At 60.3% G+C, this 20138-nt stretch overlaps 1 protein-coding gene across 1 annotated transcript in view; it reads right to left on the bottom strand.

Moving 5' to 3' along the window:
* Positions 1-873: 873 nt before the first annotated feature.
* Positions 874-20138, bottom strand: part of KIF21B (kinesin family member 21B) — a 52156-nt gene continuing 32891 nt past the window's right edge. Inside the window, exons 20-39 of the mRNA XM_069459512.1 lie at positions 19571-19678; positions 18960-19028; positions 18241-18473; positions 17924-18071; positions 17539-17733; positions 17344-17445; positions 16109-16274; positions 15861-15912; positions 15619-15676; positions 14656-14861; positions 14504-14578; positions 12658-12771; positions 10852-10890; positions 8739-8875; positions 7642-7822; positions 4075-4239; positions 3662-3779; positions 2720-2890; positions 1966-2165; positions 874-931 (exon numbers count right to left, since the gene is read on the bottom strand). Coding sequence (XP_069315613.1) covers positions 874-931; positions 1966-2165; positions 2720-2890; positions 3662-3779; positions 4075-4239; positions 7642-7822; positions 8739-8875; positions 10852-10890; positions 12658-12771; positions 14504-14578; positions 14656-14861; positions 15619-15676; positions 15861-15912; positions 16109-16274; positions 17344-17445; positions 17539-17733; positions 17924-18071; positions 18241-18473; positions 18960-19028; positions 19571-19678 — 2595 coding nt within the window. The remainder of the gene's footprint in view (positions 932-1965; positions 2166-2719; positions 2891-3661; positions 3780-4074; positions 4240-7641; positions 7823-8738; positions 8876-10851; positions 10891-12657; positions 12772-14503; positions 14579-14655; positions 14862-15618; positions 15677-15860; positions 15913-16108; positions 16275-17343; positions 17446-17538; positions 17734-17923; positions 18072-18240; positions 18474-18959; positions 19029-19570; positions 19679-20138) is intronic.

Genomic DNA, 20138 nt, shown 5'->3' with positions numbered 1-20138 from the left:
GGGCAATGTCGGGGACAGGCCCGAGCTGCACAGAGTTGAGGGGGCATGGCCCTCCTCTGCAGAGCAAGCAGAGGAGGTGACACTGGAGGCCAGGGCAGCGGACCCGCTTTGGGGTCCCTGGTCCCCAAGAGCTGAGGGAAAGAACATGTGGGAAGAAACTTCAAGTCAGTTTCCAGGAGGCAACAGCAAAAAATAAAAATAAAAAAACCAATAAATAACTGAAGTATTTCTGACCGTCTCCCCAGAGGAATCTAGCAGCTCGCCCTTGGCCCATCAGAAAGGGACGCCGGGAACGGCCAGGGCCAACTGGGACTAGTTGTGGCCACAGGGTGAGGGGTCACTGCAAGGCCAGCTGCCTACACCTGATCTCCATGGTTACCTGAGGACTAGGTTTTTGGGCTCATAGGCAGGTGCAGGGGCTCCAGAGGCTGGGAACGCGGGGGGAGGCCAGCTCCTGGGGGGCGCGGCGGGGGTGTGATGGGGGCATGACAGGGCTGGGCTGCCTCCCCTCCCCCAGGGCCCCACGGCTGGGCCGGAGGCTGGGAGGCAGCGCAGGGCCGGCTTGGCAGGGGACGTATGGCCAGCGCTGGGTGAGCGGGCGGGGAGCCCGAGGGACGAGGGGCGCCGGGAGAGGAATGGAGGGGATAATGCCCTTTGGCTTCACAGCTTAATTTCCTCCCCAGCCTCTCCCGAGAAGCAGGGGAGGGGCTGAGGAAACAGCACCCCCGGGAAGGCAGGGGAACAGAAGAGGGGCCGCACCCACGGCCCACACCTGTCCCCAGGGCAGCGCCCGCCAGGCCGGGCCACAGCTTCCCTTCTGTGCTGTCCAGGCCGCCGGGGTCGAGGGTCCGGGGGCTCCCTCCGACCTCACTCCTAGGGTGGGCCGCTGCGGGGTAGCCTCCGCACGCTCCAGAACTTCACCGTCAGGTCACTGGGGTGGAGGACAAGAAGGGCTTGGTCAGCTCTGGAAGTGGGCCCAGCTGGCGGCCCCGGAAGCGCAGGATGGGCCGATTCCCCACACGTGGGGAGCAGGCGTCGCTTGGGGCAGGCAGGCTGCAGGGGGAGCACTGGGGGGGGGGCTGCGGTCTCCCAGGCCCTGCGGGATCCTTATCCCAGGCTGTCCCTTGTGCTGGTGTCTGTTTTGCCCAGGCCTGAAGGCGGCCCTTGCTCCCTGGCACCCTCTCCCGGGCCGTCCCGCTGCTCATGCTCGGGGAGGGGGGGAGCAGGAGGGCAGGCGGGGCGCGCTCTGGGCCAGGCATGTGCAGGGACAGTAGGGAGAAGGAGTAAAATAATCTCATACCGTCAAGAAGCAGCTCAGATCGCAGTGAGGAAAGACAGGGAAAAGGAAAGAGGGAAGAAAGAGAAAGAGAGCGGGGACGGGGCGGGGCGTCAGGGCAGGGTGGTGGCGCGGCCCTTTATGGCCAGGACGCGGCGAGGAAGGCAGGGGGTGAGTCCAGGGACGTAATTCCACAACTTTACCCGGCAGTCACTGTGGGGGGAGACAGCGAGGGGCAGAGAGGAGAGGCAGGGGGAGATGGGACGGGGAGGGGACAGGGGACAAGGTGGGAACAAGAAGGGAGAAGAAGAAAGCCGTCTGAGTGGCACCCCGCGGGACGGAGGGCCTGGGCGCCCCCGTGCGGGGACCAGAGCTGGGGCCGGAGGGAGGTGTGGTGCGGATGCCTGCGGTCTGAGGGGGCCCTGGGCGGGAGACAGCAGGCGGGGCCGCCGTGGCAGGGGCAGGAGGGCCCGGAGAGAGGTGGGCAAGGCCTGGCCCGGGGCCCAGCACCTTCCTGCTCCCCCGCATGGCGCAGCGCCCGGCACGCAGTAGGCGCTCTGCAGGCTGGCACGGCGCGGTATGGAGAGGAGGGTCTGCTCTGGGAACTGGGGGCTCTGAGCCTCCCAGCACCCGCTGGCCGTGCCAGGGGAGGGGCGGGGGCAGAGGCAGACTCTCCGGCCAGCACCCACCTGGAGGCTGTGAAGATGTGCTTGGCGTTGGTGCAGATGGCATTGATGGGACTGTCGTGGCCCTTGATCTCACCGATGGGGGTGAAGTTGTCCACGTTCCAGACCTTGATGACGCCCGCACGGCAGGCGCTCAGCAGCATGGGGCGGCCGGGGACAAAGGCCAGCGCGCACACCCAGTCCTTGTGCGCGTTGGGGATTTGCTGCGGGAGCATCAGGGCTGGTGAGGACTCGGGAGGTTCCAAGGAGGGAGGGGACCTGCCCCGGGGCCCCTCTTGCTGGTGGCAGCGGGCTACTACGATGCAGACAGGCAACACTGGTCCCAGGAGCCAGGCTGGGGTGGCCTGTGCTGGGGGTTCAGGGGACCAGAGATGGGTCCTTCTGCCCCCACGCCCCCATGAGGTTCAAGCCTAAGATCCTGCACTGCTGGAGAACCCTTCAGTCCTCAAACGGGTCAGGCTAAAATGTAATCGCTGCCGGGAGAGGGAATTTGGTGACTGAGCTTCACATTCAAACCCAGGGGCCGAGAGCAAAGCCATTGCTGAGAGCAGGTGGCAAAGGGGGAGATGGTGGCGTCAGGAGAGGCTGCAGGGAGGGAGGGGCGGCGGCGGAGACAGAGGTTAGAGGCTGGAGAACAGCCTCAGGGAGCTCGGAAACCAGCTGCCCTGGGCCAGCGAGCCCAAGCCCTAGGGCCCCAAGGCCCCGCCTGGGCCGGGAGCCACCCTGGCCCACGCTCTGCCCTGCTCCCCAGGCGCACCTGGATGAGCTCCTGCTGGTCCAGGTCCCACTTCTTGATGCCATTATCCCGGGAGCCGCTGAACAGGATGTCCCCCTGGATGGACAGACACTCGATGCCGTCGTAGTGCGGGGGCTCAAAGTTGTGCGTGGGGCCGATGGTGCCTGTCACGCAGTCGCCCAGCTCGAACATCTGCAGGAGGAGCCGTGGGGAGCTCAGAGCAGGGAGGAGGGAAGGCCATGGCCCGCGGCACTGCTGTCCCCGGGGGCCCGAGGAGCCAGGGGTCTGGCCCAGCAGGTGAGGGCTCCTGGAGGAGGGGCTGCTCTTTCCAGGGCACTGGGGACTCGGGGACTCGGGTCGGCACCCCTCCCACAGAGACTGAGGCTGGGGGCGGGAGCCTGACTCAAGCTGATGCAGGGGTGACTCGGCTGATCACTTGAGACCCCACAGGCAGCTGCTGACAAGAAAGGTTTATAATTCTTCTGTTTTTTAATAAATTAAATGTAATGTTACTTGTCTTTCAATAAAAATATCCACCATAATCCCGCCACCGCAACTTCCCTGTTTCCTTCCGGTGTCTGACCAGGAACACGCAGTTTCCAATGGCATCACGAGGGAGCAAAAATTAGTGCCGTTTGTATACTTTGTTTCCCTATTTGTCATTTTAACAGTTGCAATGTGTCCTGTTCAGTGCATTTCCCATAATTTACTTGACTGCTGTTCTACCCTCCAACATTCAGGCTATTTCTAATTTTTCACCATTTACAAAGTGACCCCGCAATCGACCACTTTCTGCATAGTTTCCTGCCATCTTTGGGGTGATTTCTCTGCACAGATCCCCAGAAGTCTCGTCAGTCTTTACGAGCAGCCTCACGGCAACAGAGGCCAAAGACGGGGAGGGCGGAAGGAACGCTAGGATCGCCCCCCGGCCTCTGGCCTCCCAGCCGCGCCAGCCTCAGGTACCTTGACATAGTGGTCCTTGGAGCCGGTCACCACGAGGTCGTGCTGGCTGGCAGTCTGGGTGACTGTCAGGCACATCACAGGGCCAATGTGGCCAGTCAGTTTGCCGATGGGCTGGAACCTGCAATGGGGAGAGGCCCAGCGGGGAACGGGGGCAGATTAGGGGGGACCCTGGGCTGGGCTGGGGGTCTGCCCTGAAACAGCCTGGCCTGGCCAAGGCACTCGCCACCTCAAGGCAAGATCAGGAACCTGGACGGACGTGTCCCTTCAGGGGAGGGGACACAAGCCCAGCAGTGTGGGGATGAGGAGCAGCCATGGCCCTGCCCACCCTGAGTGGGTCACCCCAAACTGAGACCTGGAAACCGTTGCTGGGCAACACGTTGCCGGGCCCTCCCCCGCCCAGGCGTCTCACTGACCGGCTCAGCTCCCAGATGCGCACGGCGTTGCCCGAGGCGGCGTACAGCATGGTGCCCGAGGGGCTGAGGGCGATCTGGTTGATCTGATGCTCGCCCTGGGCGCTGGTGATGGCGCGGGTAGACGTGGCCGCGCAGGCGTCACCTGAGATCACCTGGCCCGAGGACCTGCCGTGAGGGGGAGAGGCAAGGCCAGAGGTCAAAACAGTCCATCCTCATGGGCCAGAAAACCAGTAACACCTCACTCAGACAAGCCCCGACAGCCCACTTCTTCCAGGAAGTCTTCCCTGACTGACGAAAGAGCAACAGCCTCTTTAGCAGTGGGACCGAGGGGAGCACTCAGTCCACCCCCCAGAGACAAGTCCCCTGTGGCCCGTGGTGTGCCAGGCGCTGGCTGGAAAGGCCATCAGACTGTCGTGAGACGGGTGTGCGCCTGATCTCGTGGAAATCGCTTAACCTCTCTGAGTCTCAGCCTCCTCATTTGTAAAAAGAGCTGATGATACCCATTCTGCTTGCTTTTTTAAGACTTTAAGAACAGTTCTAGGCCCACAGAAACACTGAGCACGAGATACAGGGATTTCTCACGTGACCCCCATCCCACAGGTGTAGCCTCCCCCCCTTATCCACAAACGTGTACATCTGCCACAACTGACGGACCTACGTTGACACATCACTGCCCAAGGCACTGTTTACATTAGGGTTCAGTCTGGGCGTTGTGTTATAGGTTCTGTGGCTCTGGACAAATGTACAATGACGTGTCTCCACCATCGCAGCACCATACGGAGAAACTTCGCTGCCCTAAAAATCCTGTGCTTACTTCTTCTTCTTCTTCTTTTTTTTTTTTTTTTATTGAGACAGAGTCTTACTCTGTTGCCTGGGCTAGAGTGCCGTGGCGTCAGCCTAGCTCACAGCAACCTCAAACTCCTGGGCTCAAGTGATCCTCCTGCCTCAGCCTCCCGAGTAGCTGGGACTACAGGCATGCGCCGCCATGCCCAGCTAATTTTTTCTATATATATTTTTAGTTGTCCATTTAATTTCTTTCTATTTTTAGTAGAGACGAGGTCTTGCTCTTGCTCAGGCTGGTCTCAAACTCCTGACCTCGAGCGATCCTCCCACCTCGGCCTCCCAGAGTGCTAGGATTACAGGCGTGAGCCACCGCGCCTGGCCTGTGTTTACTTCTTAATGCATTAACTGCCACGTGAGTTGCATTTAACTCACGCCAGTTTTGAGCCCGGGGCCTTGTGAAGCATGTGTAACTCACACGTCTCTCTACCTTGGGAGCCACGTGGCGCACAGGCAACTCACGCTACCAGGCTGTAGCACACCTGTCACGAGACACTCGCGTGCGGCAGCAGCTAAGGGAACACGGCGGCGCCCGACAGGCTTCACACCCGAGAGGAGCCCGAGTCTCACTCCTCTGCGTCCACCAGCATCTTACCAGGAGCTAAGACTTGCTGTGCTGATAAGAGCCCTAGAGCATTTAACCTTAAAAATTATTTTAAATATATTCTTTTATTATTTATAAGGGAAATACAAATAGCTGATAAATACCAAAGAGATTCCAAAGCAGCTTAATGTAAAAAGCACTAAGAGATTCTGGCTTTAAATGCTGAAATCTCAGCGTTTTTACAGTTGCTGAGCTAAAGCATGTGATTATTGACTGTACAGATTTAAATACTGTCACTGAAAGGCTAAAGTCCCTACTGTTTTTATGAAGGAAGACTTGTGCTGCCTCAGAGACCCCGGGTACGGAAGTGGGGACACAGAAGTGAAGAGGTCAGTTTGAAATATTGGTGAGTCACAATTTAAAAAAGGGTTAGTTTGCAGATAGTCATAAAAGGAAAAGGTTATTGAAATAAGTAGTCAACAGCACATTTACTCTCTAAAACTAATCTCAGGGGTTGAAGCTTTATGATCAGACTATGATAATTTTGATATCTGTCAAAATTCTGCACCTAGGGTTACTCAGAGCAGATTTAATACCATGTGGTTCTGTATTTTTTTTTTTTTTTGAGACAGAGTCTCACTCTGTTGCCCAGGCTAGAGTGAGTGCCGTGGCGTCAGCCTAGCTCACAGCAACCTCAAACTCCTGAGCTCAAGCGATCCTCCTGTCTCAGCCTCCCGAGTAGCTGGGACTACAGGCATGCGCCACCATGCCTGGCTAATTTTTTCTATATATATTTTTAGCTGTCCATATAATTTCTTTCTATTTTTAGTAGAGATGGGGTCTCGCTCTTGCTCAGGCTGGTCTCGAACTCCTGAGCTCAAACGATCCGCCCACCTCGGCCTCCCAGAGTGCTAGGATTACAGGCGTGAGCCACCGCGCCCGGCCCTGTCTTTACTACAGATACGTGGAGCTGTAACCACACATGTTGCTCTTTAAAAATAACTTTCTCTTGTTGATTGCAAAATACAATTCTATCAACAAAAACCATATATAAAAATGTTAATTTTATTGCATAAGTTTGGAAATTATAAATATAGCATTTGAGTCTGTATTAGACAAATAAGCCCTGCACTTTGCAAGTAATCTGAAATTCACTTTTATTTATCTCTTTATTTTGATGGTGGTTTGATTTTTTTTTTTTAAAGTAAAATCACTAAACTTGTTGCGATGGTAGCATGGAAATTATCTACGGTGTGTTGTATGATTGTACTTTAGCCAGGGTGGACATAAATCATCAAAACTAAAGATGAAAGTGCAAGGAAGCATAAATTCATGCTGCCTACTTCTAAGATAACTTCATTCTTCATAACTATGGGACGTTACGTTAATGCCACTGTTTTATAACGGGTTTAAATTCTACAGGGGAGGACACCAGAATCCTTAGTGTTCATTTTCATCTGAGATCTTTATTCTCTAACGTTCTTGGTCCTGTGGAACATCTCAGTGTACAAAAATACTGCAGTGTTAATACCCAAGAGAAAAGCCACTATTGTGTGTATGCTGGTTGTCCTGATCAGTGTGGTACAATTTTTTAAAATAAACATTGTCCTTCAAAAAAAACAAATAATTTTTTTATTCAATTAGAAACGATTGTTTTGTTTTTGAAGTTTTTGTTCTATTTTTGTAATAAAACACCATGGCCCCAAGGAAAAATGTTTTTTTCTAGTGTGGCAGTCAATGTGTTTAGCACCAAATTAAATAACAGACTAGCCTACAATGTACACAAAAGGCTGAAGCATGACTTTTGCTAAAAAGCCATTTCGTTGTGCTGGGGTCCTGGTCTTGGTTCTGTCTGCCTGAGACTGTCAGGGCCAGGGCTCGGGGCCATGTCTGGGTGGTCACCCACACAGGCAGAGGCCAGCAGGGCTTGCAGGCTGGGACGTGGGTATGAGCAGGCGGGTCAGAGGCTCCCCCAAGCTGCTGCCCCAGACACTGTCCCCCAGTCACAGGGTCTCACCTCGTCCCCCAGAATCAAACCAAGGTTATGGGCTGGTAACAGCCTTTGTGGCCATGTAGCCAGGCTGTGCTGTGCTTAGGGGGTCACCTGAGCGGGGAAGCATCTGCACTCGCCCCAGCCCGTGGCCACCACCGCCGGGAAGCAGGCAGGGGGAGGCAGCACTCACGTGAGGGTCCGGACGCACTTGGCCGAGTCCCGGATGTCCCAGACTTTGATGTAGGAGGTGGACACGGAGAACACGAGCCCCGAGTGGCTGCAGTGCTTGATGGAGACCACGTTGTTGGGGTGGCCCTTCAGGGCTGCGATCTCCTGCCCCGTCACCAAGTTCCACATCTTGCAGCTGCGGTCTGCGGGGCGGGGGGGACGCGGGGAGGGGACTGGTGTCAGCTGCCGGGGAGGGGGCCAGGCAGCTCCCCCAGCACGGGCTACCCGGCGTGGTCGGGGGAAGCGACGGACAAAGACCTACAGGAAGGAGCTGCAGGTCTGAGGGACAGAAAAACACACACGCGTGTGCTCACAGGCATGTGCGTGTGCCTGTACGTGTAAAAAACTCAGGGGAGACAGAAGTCGTTCAGAACAACTTCAGATCAGAGTTTCTCACGCAAACCTTCTACAAACGCCAGAGTTCTGTGAGCACTGCCAAGGTGTCTTGGGCTAAAACAAAATTCTTAAGCCTTTGGTGCCTGTCCCTACAAATGCTACCGTGACAGCTGACAGAAGGAGGGAGCCAGCGGCAGGCACGTCTCATGGGAAAGGCTGGACTCAGACAGGCACACCCAGGTCGACACCCTCTTCCCGCCTGCCGCAGATCTTTCCCCTGTTTCTGTTATGTGTCTGCTCGGCTTGTTCTTTCTGGTAAAATTTGTGACTTTGCAGTTGTGATAGAGCGAGTGTGGCTTTGTGGGGTCCGGCTGCCCAGATCACAGGAAGGGCCGAGAGGCGGGGGCTGGGCGAGACCAGGACAGCACTACAGTGGGAGGTGGGACGAGCGGGCACGGGGGGGGGGGGGGGGGGGCACCCTAGAGGCCTCCCGATGTTCTCAGGTCTGGAAGGAAGTGGCGGATGAGCCCCCGGGGTGGGAAGGAGGGAAGGCTCAGCTGGGGGGGGTGCGTGTGGGAGGAGAGCGGAGGTCTGTGCGGGAGATAAGAACACAGCCCCCCGGAGGTGAGGGTTGGGGGTCAGCTAGCTTTCTACCCTTGGCTCCGCTTTCCGTTAGGACAAAGGAAACCCTAACCCAGCTTGGCCAGTTGGGGTCCCACGCACCTTTGGACCCTGTGAAGAGCAACTCGTCCGTGGCGTCCAGGCAGAGGATGGGCTTGGTGTGGCCCTCGGCCATGGAGACGCACTGCAGCGGGGCTGTCCGTGCACCCTTGGCTCCTCCGACGGGGGAGATGATGCCCCTTCCCGGGAGAGAGGGAGAGAGGGGAGGGCGTGCCGGTCAACCAGGGGGACCGTGGCCAGGCTGATCAAGGTACACGGGCAAAAGGGGACAGGGCAGAGATGGGACGAGGGCCTAATGACGGAAACTCCAGGGACTCCAGCGAGACTCCCTCAAGGTCTGAGCCGGGGATGGGCTGCGCGGGGCGGGGAGGGCTGGTCTTGTACAGCAGTCTGTCAGTCGCCACCCTGAGCACTGCCGGGGAGCGAGCCCCGTGCTAAGCACGGCTGGAAGGGGCAGGAGGCGCGGGCCCTGCCCACGGCGGATTCCTGTCTGACACTGCCGGGCCGGATCCTGACATAAATGCACCGTGGCCCCTGCTGGGCAGGGCAGAGGCCCAAGTGCTGGAACTGTCCCCGCAGCTCCCATCAGTAGTCGCTGCTGCTTCAGTGACCCAAGCGTGAGGGAGGGGTGCATAGAGGGAAGGGTGCTGGGGCTGTCCCCTCTAAGCACCCTGATCCCAGTGTATCACCTGCCGGGGACAGCTCTGGGGCTGGCGCCTCCCAGCAGAGAGACCTGCGCACGCGCGCACACTCCCTACCCACGGCCCCTTCTGGACCAGCAGGTCAGACCTCTGTCATTTACAAAGGGCCAAAGGACCCCAGCTTAGCTCTGGATTAGGATGTCCGGGGCCCCCCGGAACGAGGCTACGTGGACCTGGAGTAGCAGCCCCTGCTCCCCGGGACGCACTGAGGCGGGAACGGGGCGGATCCGAACGTGTGAGGGTTCCCTACGCCAGCCAGCTGCAGGTTCTGGGGATGAAGACTTTTTCCTCAGTGAGGGTCTTTTGGGATGAGCCAGGGCTGAATTATGTCTGAAAATATATCCTAGCTCTTTTTCAAAGAGAACAGTGCTCCTAACAGCGATGCCGTGGCGAAGGGTACACGGAAATGACCAAGGTCTCAGCCACGCGGCGCCTCGCACAGCCCTCCACGGACTCCACAGGCCCACCCCCGGGGACAGCGGCCGGACACACCCAGCTGCCAGCCAGGTGTCTCCCTCTCTCTCTCTCTCTCTCTCTCACACACACACACACACACACACAGCTCCCCCAAGCTGCCCCAGCGCCCCACGTGTGACATTGGCATGGCCTAGCCATGTGGCTGGAGAAGCCCAAGACTGCCGTGGGACGATGTCAGAGAGACACTCCCTTTGAAGAGAGCTTGGCAGGCTGGCCAACACCTCACGGTGGCAAAGCCTCAGGCCCGCAGGGGGCAAAGCAGAACGTCAACACCCTGCCCGGAGGCACAGGGGCAGAGAGGCTGCGGGGACAGCCGGAGACGCTCTCGGTCCACGAGGGGCCCTCTGCTTGGCAGGGCGCAGGCCTACCAGGTCCCGAGACCTGGCCCTGGCTGCAGGGTGCTGGGCTGGGTCGCTGGGGAGAACCAGCTCTGGCCACTCCCAGATGGGGGCAGGGGGTACTGTCTGTGTGCCAGGGCATGTGGGCAGGGGGCACTGTCCCCTCGATGTCCCTCCCAGAGCCCAGGTCTGAGAAGCTCAGCCCCTGGCACAAGCTGAGTGAGTCCCAAGAGCCCTGAGCACAGCCACTGGTGCTCCTCCAAGGAGCAGCGGCCTCGCGGCCCCCAGGCCTTTGGTCGTGCAGCGGCGGAGCTCGGCCTGGCCCAGCCCTTGGGCGTCCATGCTGCCCACGCCCTGCCCAGGCCCCGATGAGGGAGAAGAGGACGGGGCTCGCAACAAGCAACTGCACGCCCTCCCGAGCGCCAGCTCCAGCCATCGAGGCGCAGTCAGAGGCCATGCGGCCACCCTGAGAGGAGGAACCCTGGGGCAGGAACGGGTCTGAGGGACGGGAGGGGAGCGAGGGGCTGCATGCAAGGACGGGGTGTGCAGGCGGGAGGGGCCGGTGCAGCCAGAGGCAGAGGAGAGAGAGTGCAGAGAGTGACAGCTGGGGACCAAACACGAGAGACATTCCGTGTGTACCTCAGGACCTCCGACAAAGAGGAGTCGCTGTCATCAGACCTGGGGAGGGCAGAAAATTAGCTGGATTAGGGGGCGAGAGGGAGACACACACGAAGGGGCAGCAGGCGGCAGCAGCTCGGGGAGGTCAGAGGGCAGGTTATTCTCTCAAGGGCAGTGGAGAGAGAAAGAGGAAGGAGGCCTTCCGGGGAGAGCAGAGAAGGGGTGGGGCGGGCTGGCCTGGGAGCTGGGAGGCTCCCTGGGTGCGGGCCACGGGGTCCCTCAGCTGGCAGGGTGGGAGTGGGGCGGGATCGTGGGGAGGCTGGGAGTGCCTGCCCCACACGCAGGTAGACGGTTCCGGGACCGTGTGCTGGTTCCAAGCTCTCTGGCTGCCCCACTGCACGAGCCCAGGCACCTGCCCCGCCACAGCAAGGCTCACACCTGGCCGAGGCGGAAGAAGCTACGCCTGATCCTCCCCCTGCCTGGGAGCTGACTTCCGCCAGCAACCCCTCAGGCGCTCACTTAGCTGCAAAGCCCACCTGCACCCAGGGAGTCCACTAGGACCCTGCCTAGAGCCGGCTCTGTACCACGCATGGGCCCCAGACGTGGACCACCAGAGGGGACCGAGGACTCTGGGGACCACCAGGCTGGGCTGGGCAGAGTTCCACCTCAGTCATTGCAGAAAGGGAACTTGTCCATTTTAACAGCATGGGACAGGCCCGGCTTGGGCCACAGGTCCCCCCATGCGAGCCTGAGTGGAGGTAGGTTTGGGGACAGAGGGTGCTGGGGTGCGGGGTCTGCCAGGCTCGGAGCCCTGGGCTCAGCGCTCATGGAGCTGCATTTTGAAGCAGGAAGGGGTGTTTCTGCGGGGAGGTGGGAAGGGCACATCAGGCGCCAGATACAAGGACAAGCACTTCCTAGCTTGGGGCTCCTCTGCAGGACACGGCACCACTGCCCTTTGGGGTACGGGAACATTGAGGGAGCCAAGAGAGGAGCCATCTGTGGGCTGCAGAGAGCTAGACAGGGCCAGGTGGGCCAAGCACAGAGGAGCACGCAGAGGATGGGGTCCCTCCCTTTCCCGAGGCAGGGCGGGCAGAAGCGGAAGCCCCAGGCCCTGGGCCGCTCTGACACTTTCTAGGCGCACGTCCTTGGCCTCTCTTTGAGCCTCACTTCCTCTTATGTAAAACGGGGAAGGCCACGCTCGTGGCTGATCTACAGGTCAAGTGGAGTCACAGTAGGAAAGCGGGCTGTCAAGCAAGGCGAGGGCACCTGCTGATCGCAGGGGCTGCTGTTAACAGAAATTGCGCCATTAGTAAGGAAAGCATCGCAACGGGAGCTGGGGAGACAGGCTGATCCGGACCTGCCAGGTGAGGTAACCTGGGGTCTCTTTCTGCTGGGACAGTTCACAAGGACTGCTGCGGCCTCGTGTGAAGCACTGTGGTCAGGCATCAGAGTGCCTGAAGCTGAAGGAAGGGGCTTCAGAGAAGAATCACGGAGTCAGCAGAGGCAGACTAAAGGGACAGTTCTAGAGAGCCCTCTGCCTGGCTGCCCCGCACGGCCACTCCTACCCCGCACTGTCCCAGCCCCAATCCCTGGGGCTTCCTTCCTGCCCTCTGCTGAGGGCCCAGCATGCTCAGGGGACGGGAGGGCCCCTGGTCGGTGCAAAAAGGACGGAGATGGCAGGAGAGGGGTCAGAGCCTCGGCTCTCTGAGGGGCCGGAAGAGCAGGGCTGGGGTCTGCCGCCGCCCCAGCCTCCCTCCAGCAAGGACCACCCACAGGCTCCCTCTCGCACCTGGGTGCCCTCCCCGCCTGCCCCGCAGCCCTGCTTACTTGTCCAGCGCCGATCCCTGGCTCTGATTACTGGTGAGACGAGAGAAGACGTTGCGGTCGTTGCGGGGCCGAGTGGGGGGGGACGACGGGGGCGTGAATCCCACATCCGTGGACCTGGTGCGGTGGGCGGAGGGCAGCCTGTTAGCGACCACCCCCTGCCCACAGGCCCACACCTGGAGCTGGGCTCCCACCTTCTGCCTCAGGAGCGAGGCCCGCCGGGCAGGGCCTGCTGCACCGTTATCTTGGAGCCCATGATGGGGCTCAGCCCCCAACTCAGCTCCTGGGTGCTGGTTTTAAAAATCCATCCTCATCATTCACAGATCGCATACTCGGGAATTCTCCTACTTGTTAAAACGCATTTGCCATCCCCAGCTCAACACGTGTGCCTTTGTGGTCATTCCTGGACACACACAGAGCAGCAAAAAACTGTGAGTCGCTCGACCTGCGTGTCCCCAGCTGAGGCTGGACAAGGAGACGCTCGGCCTCGTTTCGGCTGACATACTGTGAACACGTGTCCCCTTCATGGCCTACTAGGTGCCAGGCTATTGTGCATTTTTCTGCTTTTTTTGGTGATTTCACTGTTTACAACGGCCCCCAGGCACAGCGCTGAAGTGCCGCCTGGTGCCCTGAGTGCAGGACGGCCGCGAGGTGCCTTGCGGAGAAGATGAACAAGCAGCTTCGTTCAGGCACGAGTAGCAGCGCCCTTGGCCGTGAGTTCAATGTTAATGAATCAACAATATATATTAAATGAGGTGTCTCTAAACAGAAACTCATTGTACGAGGTTATATATTGGTTAGTTGATAATGTCATGGCCAGAGGTTCAAAGGAGCTGAGTCCTGTATTTTTCCTGGGGCGACGGTTCAGGACTCAGTGATTGAGTGTTTGTGCCGACTCTGCAGAACGTAACTACCGCATGTGACGAGAGTCGACTCCAGGGAGGGAAGGATGCGCTCCCCGTCCCACACTCCGCGAGCCCTCTCTGTGGAAAGACGTCACTAGGTTCAGCCTCAGTCCTCCCTCCCTTTGGAGAGTCCGTCATGAGTTCGGCCCGAATCCCTCAGACTGCAGCTTAAGAGTGTCCTCGCAGGGCACCGGGGAAGTGACAGTCTGGGAGGCTCCAAGCGCACAGATGTTCTGGCTCCTCCTCCCCACCAAGACCACTCTGCAAACCACTGGCCGGGGGGCATCTTCCCCCGGCTCTGGGGAGGAGGGAGGGCTGGGAGCTTGAGCGAGTCCCCCTCCTGCCTGCCACCGAGACAGGCAGCAAGAGGACACCTGCTCCCCACTGCTCAGCTGTGTGCACTGAGGAAGGCCACCAACCTCCGGAAGTTAAATGCACGCACCACGGACACCCTAAAAGTCATGCTGTGACGTGCAGAGGCTCTGAGGGGACAGCCCCATGTGTGGCCGACCAGCTAGAGACTTCCCTCCATTGATCTCTCTGGTTTTTCCTTGAATTTCTACACTCCCCTCGCATGACAAGGCCTTAAAATGACCTGATGCTCCCAAGCACCTATTGTCACAAAGAGGCTGAAGCACCTCAGTGCAATGACTACCCTAAGCCACTCCCAAGCCACCTACATTGAGTGCAGGCAAGCACGCAGTTTTCATGGTGGCATCTGGCTTGACCACCCAGGTCAAGGTGCCCTACGGAGATCACATTTCTTGAGCCCACACCTGACAGGATGGGGAAGGGACCAGGGGGTGAAGCTGAATGGCTCAGTCACACTGGCCCAGATTAAAAAGCGTTCGAGATGAGCCGCAGAGTGGAACAGCACAGCTATTCGTGCACCCAGGGACTACACCGGCAGTGACTCTGGAATAGATTCTAGAACATGCTCTCACCTGATGGGCTGTCCTCGGTCATACGACTTCCTTCTCGTCAGAGGGGACGTCTCTGCGCCTCGAGACTGCCGGGGGCTGGAACAGAGGGTCCGGTGAGGCCCAGGCCCGACTCCAGGCCCGCCCTGACTCACACCGCGGGCTCCCGTCCTTACAAAGTGCTGCCCCGGGTGGGCAGGCTGATGGTGCGGGAGACCTTGTCCCGGTGGTAGGGGTCTCGGACGGAGAAGCCCACTCCGTCCTCCTTGATCTCGACGAGGGAGGCCAAGGACTTGGTGATGTTCTTGGTGGAGATGTCCAGTGGGGGACCCAGGCACTCGGCCGACACAGCCTTCATCTGGGCAGACAGCTTGGGCTCGCCCTGGGAGAGGGAGGACGGGGCGGACAGCTACTCAAACAGGGCGGCACGTCCACGGGGAACCAGGGGAAGTCTACAGAGGGAAATGGTGCTGCCTCGGCCTGAGGGAGAGGCGCTGACGGCAGGACCCAGGCAGTCACCTCCCGGAAACTTCCGTGCGCCACGGCTAACCGCTCAAGGCTGCTGCGGCACCCGCAGCGGCTGAAATTGGTTCACTCAGCGGGAGTATGCACACACAGCATGCCCCGACCGACCTGTTTGCTGGTCACCAGCTAATCAGTATATCCTAAAACTGCGCATAATTTACCGTTCCCAGTCTGCAGTTTTTTTCCCATTCTCTCTCTAATAAATCCTGCGTCTTGGTTCAGTCTGGTAACTAACCCCTCGCTGTTAAGTAAACTCCCTTACTGTTGACTCCCATCCTACTGAGCCAGCTACCTGCACGCAAGGCGACCAGACAGGGCACGAGGCAGAGCCACAGGTGGGGAAGCAGGTTTCTGAGAGCAGGGCCCCTGGCTATGGTGACGCTGCCAGGCAGAGTGGACAGAGGCCAGCATTGGCTCCGGCACCTCTCTGACCGTCCACCCACCTCAGAGAGAATGGGCTGCAGCAGGCTACACAGCTGGGCAGCCCCTCAGTCCCAGCTGGATGCAACACGGGTTCAAGGCCAGCGGTAGGGCAGAGCCACAAGACGGGGGGAACCAGGCTGTGGGGAGGCTGGCCCTGCTGCACCTCCTGCCCGACTTCCAGTGGGGCTCACCTTGAACTTGAAATCATCATGGCTGGTGGAGCCTTTCATGGTGAATGACTGGGAGAAGCTGAGGAAGAAGCAAAGAGAGCTTAGGATCCCGACATCCTATGTACTTGCTCTCTGGGACTTAAAGACTTGTGGGTCCCAAAATGCCCCCAAAGCCAGGCTCAGCCCGGGCGCCTGTGGCAATGCCTCCCACCAGCCCAGGTACAGGCTGCGAGCCAGCCTCTCGCACCAGCTTGGAAACTCACCTCCCCTCGGAGAACTCCGAGATCTCCTCGTCCGTGCTGGCGTAGCCGTTCTCTGTGGGAGGCAGGGAGGGGGACTGAGGCCCTGCGGGGGTGCGGGGAGAGGCAACAGCCTCCCTCCAGCATCTCACCCACTGGGCTCCCACCGGGGCTTCCGGGGAGTTCTGGGGAAGTGAGGTCCTCCCTGGGGTCAGAGCCGCAGAGCACTGGCGTGCCCGGTACAGCGGAGCCCCCGCCCGCGCCCCCCATACCCTGCTGCACGTTGTAGATGAGCGCCTGCAGCTCGGGGTGTGCCTCGGCCTTCTCGCGCAGGGCGTCCAGGAGCAGGTGGTTCTGGGAGGAGCCCGCCATGTCTGTCTGCCTCAGCCGGCCCTCCAGCAGCCGGATCTGGGCCTCCTTCTGTGCCACCTGCAGCCCCTGAGGACAAGGAGCAGGGCCTTGGTCACCCTCCTGGGTGGTGGAGCCCCATCCCACACAACCTGCTCCCACAGGCCACCTGGGATCCCGTCCGGCTCCTGGGCATCACCCGTGCACCTGTCACGGGCCTGAGATGCCCCCCAGCCCCCTTAGTTCCCATATGCACACATCAGTGCAGGTCACCCTAGTTCCCTGCTATGGGCTGGAGTGTGTCCCCCCAAAGCTCACATGTTGAAGCTCTAATGCCCCGAACCTCAGAATGTAACTATATCTGGAGATAGGTCATAGGGGTGGCCCCGACACAATATGGCTGGTGTCCTTATAAGAGGAGGAGATTAGGACACACACAGGCACAGAGGAAAGACCATGGGAAGACACAACGGGGTGAAGGTGGCCATCTATAGCCAAGGAGAGAGGCCTCAGGTGTCAGCCCTGCCGACACCTGGATCTTGGACTTCCCAGCTTCCAGAACTGTGAGAAAATAAATCTCTGTCGCTCGAGCCTCCCAGTCTGTGGCGTTATCACTTTGTTACGGCAGCCCAGCAAACTAACACGTCCCTAGACACGGAGCAGAGCTGAGGGGCCCACTGGGGACACGGAGGAGTCAGGAGGGCAGAGTCTCCCACCTCCTTGCCCGACACCATGCACACCGCGTGGACTCTGTCCCCAGAGACCACAGGCCCCAGGAGGGAAGGCAACACGGCCTCTGGCCGGCCCTCCGCCAGGGGGAGAGACAGCAGCCCAAGGGACAGCTGACGCTGTGGTGCAAACGCTCCTGGGTGGAATGCGGTCTGTCTGTCTGTCCATCTCCCGTTCCCCCATCTCCCACACACACCCACTTCTCCCTCCAGCTCCAGCAGACGCAAACCTGGGGCTGCTGTGCACAGGCCTAGGCCAGACACGCAGGGTCCAATTCTTGGCCCTGCTGTGTGCCGGCATCACAGCTGCAGAATCCGCCCTAGCCCGTGAGACACGGCTGAGGAGGCGCCCGGCCTGTGGGCTTCACTACCGGGTGTACCGTGGGGGCCCCGTGCCCAGGGGCCCGTGCCCAGCTGAGCTGCTGGCTCACCTTGTCAATGGACGCCTTGAGGAAATTGTCCAGCAGGAGGCGGGCTTCGGCCAGGGAGCAGGAGCTGATGACCACCGATGTGTCTGTGGAGTCCAGCTCCTCCTAGGACCGGGAGGCACAGGTCCCCGTCACCGGGGCTGCCCCTGCCACCCCTCTCTCCCACCTCCGCCCCGCCAGGCCCAGCCTCGCAGGGACCTTGGTCTCCTCCAGCTGCACGATGGTGGCCTGGCAGTCGGTGATGCTGTCGTTGATGTAGTCGATGTTGGCCGCCAGCACCTCGATCTCCTCGGCCAGCTCCTGCAGCCCCTTCTCCTCCTCGGGGCTCTCGGCCTGCAGCCGCTCCCGCTTCCTCCGCAGCGCCTCCTGCAGGAGGAACAGCTCCTCCCTTTTCTGGGGGGTGGGGAGGAGGAGAGGCCTCAGGGAGCCGCCCAGTCTCGCTTGCCCTTAGCTCCCACCGCAGGCCGGCCCGTGGGGTCCCCCGGCACCCCTGGATTCCGGAGTGGGGGAAGGACATGGGGAGAAATCTGAAGTCAGAGGTGACAGAGGACGACAGCTGGAGGAGCGGGAAGGAAGGGCCCACCTTGATGAGGCGCTCCATGTCGGCCTCCAGGTTGACAATGGTCATCCTCTGCATGACGATGTCGATGATCCGCCGCTCCAGGGACTGCCACTTGAGCCTCGCCGCCTTGCTGAAGCTCTGGCTGGCCCCCTTCTTCTGGAACTTCTTTCTGGGAGACAAGGAGGGTTGGGTGGGATTCCTTTAACCGCTGCAGCTCCACTGAGCCCCCTGCCGGGACTGGCAGCCAAGGGGACCCGGAACACTCCCCCGCGTTTCCCCCACCTAGTCCTGCCCCCGTATTCCCACCCCTGCCCACACAGGCCAGAGGGCCGCCTCACCGGGCAGGGCGGGTGCCATTGACAGTGGGCGCGGGGTGGTCTCCCAGGAAGTGGTTGATTTTGCGGTTCCACTGGCGCACGATGCTGGAGACAGAGCGGGCCCCGGATTCGGCCTCCGAGGAGGTGGTGCTGGCCGACACCTCGGCCCCGGAGTCCAGCATGGGAGGCTTCAGTCCCGCACGCCCCGCCACCCGCTCAGACATGGGCTTGGCCAGGCGCCTCAGCGCAGAGACCTGGGGGGCGAGGGCGGGAGCAGCAAGAGAAGAGGAAGCCAGTAAGCAGGGCAGCCCAGACCCTTACAGAGGGCCCAGGATGGGGTGCCGGGCAGGGGAACACAGGGCTCAGGGCCCCTGGCTGAGGGCCTCTGTCTGATGTGAAACAAACACAGAAGGGACTTCCGCCTTTTCTTCCTCTTAAAAAATGCAAAGCCCAGGCAACTGGGTAGGAGCCGCAGCCTGCGGTCTGGCCTGGCTGTCCTGCTGAGCAAGGCCCTCCCAGGAGGCCAGACACCACCCGGCCACGGTGCTCGCTGAAGGAAGGGGGAGCCAGGGCCAGGGCAGGGCTCGCTCTCCTCCCTGCTGGCACTGGCAGGACTGGGAAATGCTGCCTTTATCCTCCCGCCAGGAAGTCGGAGGCCGGGAAGAAGGGGCGCGATGCAGGGCGTGCGCCGCGGGGCAGGGCCTCATACCCAGCCGGCCGTGGGCCGTGGGCAAGCTCACCTCCTGGGTCTTCCTCCTCAGGACCATTTCCTGCTGCCGCTTCTGGGACTCCAGAGCTCGGATCTGAAACTGCGGGCAGAGAGGAGGGCTGGGGTCCACCAGCAGGCACCTAAGCCCCTCCTGCCTGCGCTGGCCAGCTCTGTAGCCGAAAGCCTGGGTTTCGGGGTGATTCTCAAACAGCCACGTTGCTGGTTAAATGGGACCCAGTGTCGAGCTGCCCTCCCACGAGCTCGTGGTGAAGTCCCTTTCTCTGCACGGGCAATTCCCTTGGCCTCTTCTTCCCGCCGTGGGTGAGGAATCCCGGACTACAGAGCTCAGCCCTCCTGGGGCCTCCTGCAGGGACTGGGGCTGCACCTTTCTGGCTTGCTGGTGACCCTGGGCTAGTTTCTGCCCTCCTCTGGGACTCAAGTCCCCACTCTGAACACGTGGGGGCTGAGCGAGAAGCCACAGGGGCCTGGCCTTCTCTGACAGGCTGCGTGCGTCTCCACGCACAGCTGTCATCGCTCGGGACAGTGGGAACCCCGGGCCCGGTTCGTGGGGAGTTGCAGACAGGCACACAGGCCAGGGTGCTGGGGCTGACAGCTCCCGGGAGCCTCGAGGGCCGCCCTCACCTCCTGTCGCCGCTGCTCCTTCTTGAGCTGAGCGATCTCCCGGTTCCTCTTGGTCTCCACCAGCCGCCGCCGCTGCTGCTCCTCACGCATCTGCTTCATCAGGGCCACCTGGGGCGGGCAGAGGCGGCAGTGGTGAGGCAGGGCTGGGCAGCGGGCGGCCCGCACCCTCCAGGGAGTGGCTGGCCGGGGTGGCAGCCAGCCGGGCAACTCTGGCTCAGGACTCGGGGGTCTGGAGAGAAGGCTCCACCCCCCACTCCTCCAAGGGCGACCTGCAGAAAGGTGTGGTCCTACGCCAGCCTAGTGGTGCAGGTGCTCCCATTCTGCAAGGCCTAACTCCGGCCCCCACCACTCTGAATGTCACAGCCCCTGGTGGCCTTCACCCCAAGGCCACTGTCCTGGGTCTGGCCATTCTAGGACAAGCCTGGGAGCACTGACAGCCTGAGCCACGGACACGAATGAGTGAAGGTCAGGGCTGGATTGTGCGGCCATGCGCACAGTGAGAAATAACACCCCCATTATTTGAGGAGCGGCTGTCTGCCACGCCTGCCACCACGCTCATGACAATCAG

Source organism: Eulemur rufifrons, chromosome 27 (assembly GCF_041146395.1).
Source record: "Eulemur rufifrons isolate Redbay chromosome 27, OSU_ERuf_1, whole genome shotgun sequence".
Lineage (NCBI taxonomy): Eukaryota > Metazoa > Chordata > Mammalia > Primates > Lemuridae > Eulemur > Eulemur rufifrons.
Note: the sequence above shows the minus strand (reverse complement) of the source record. Positions and strands in the feature narration are given on the sequence as shown.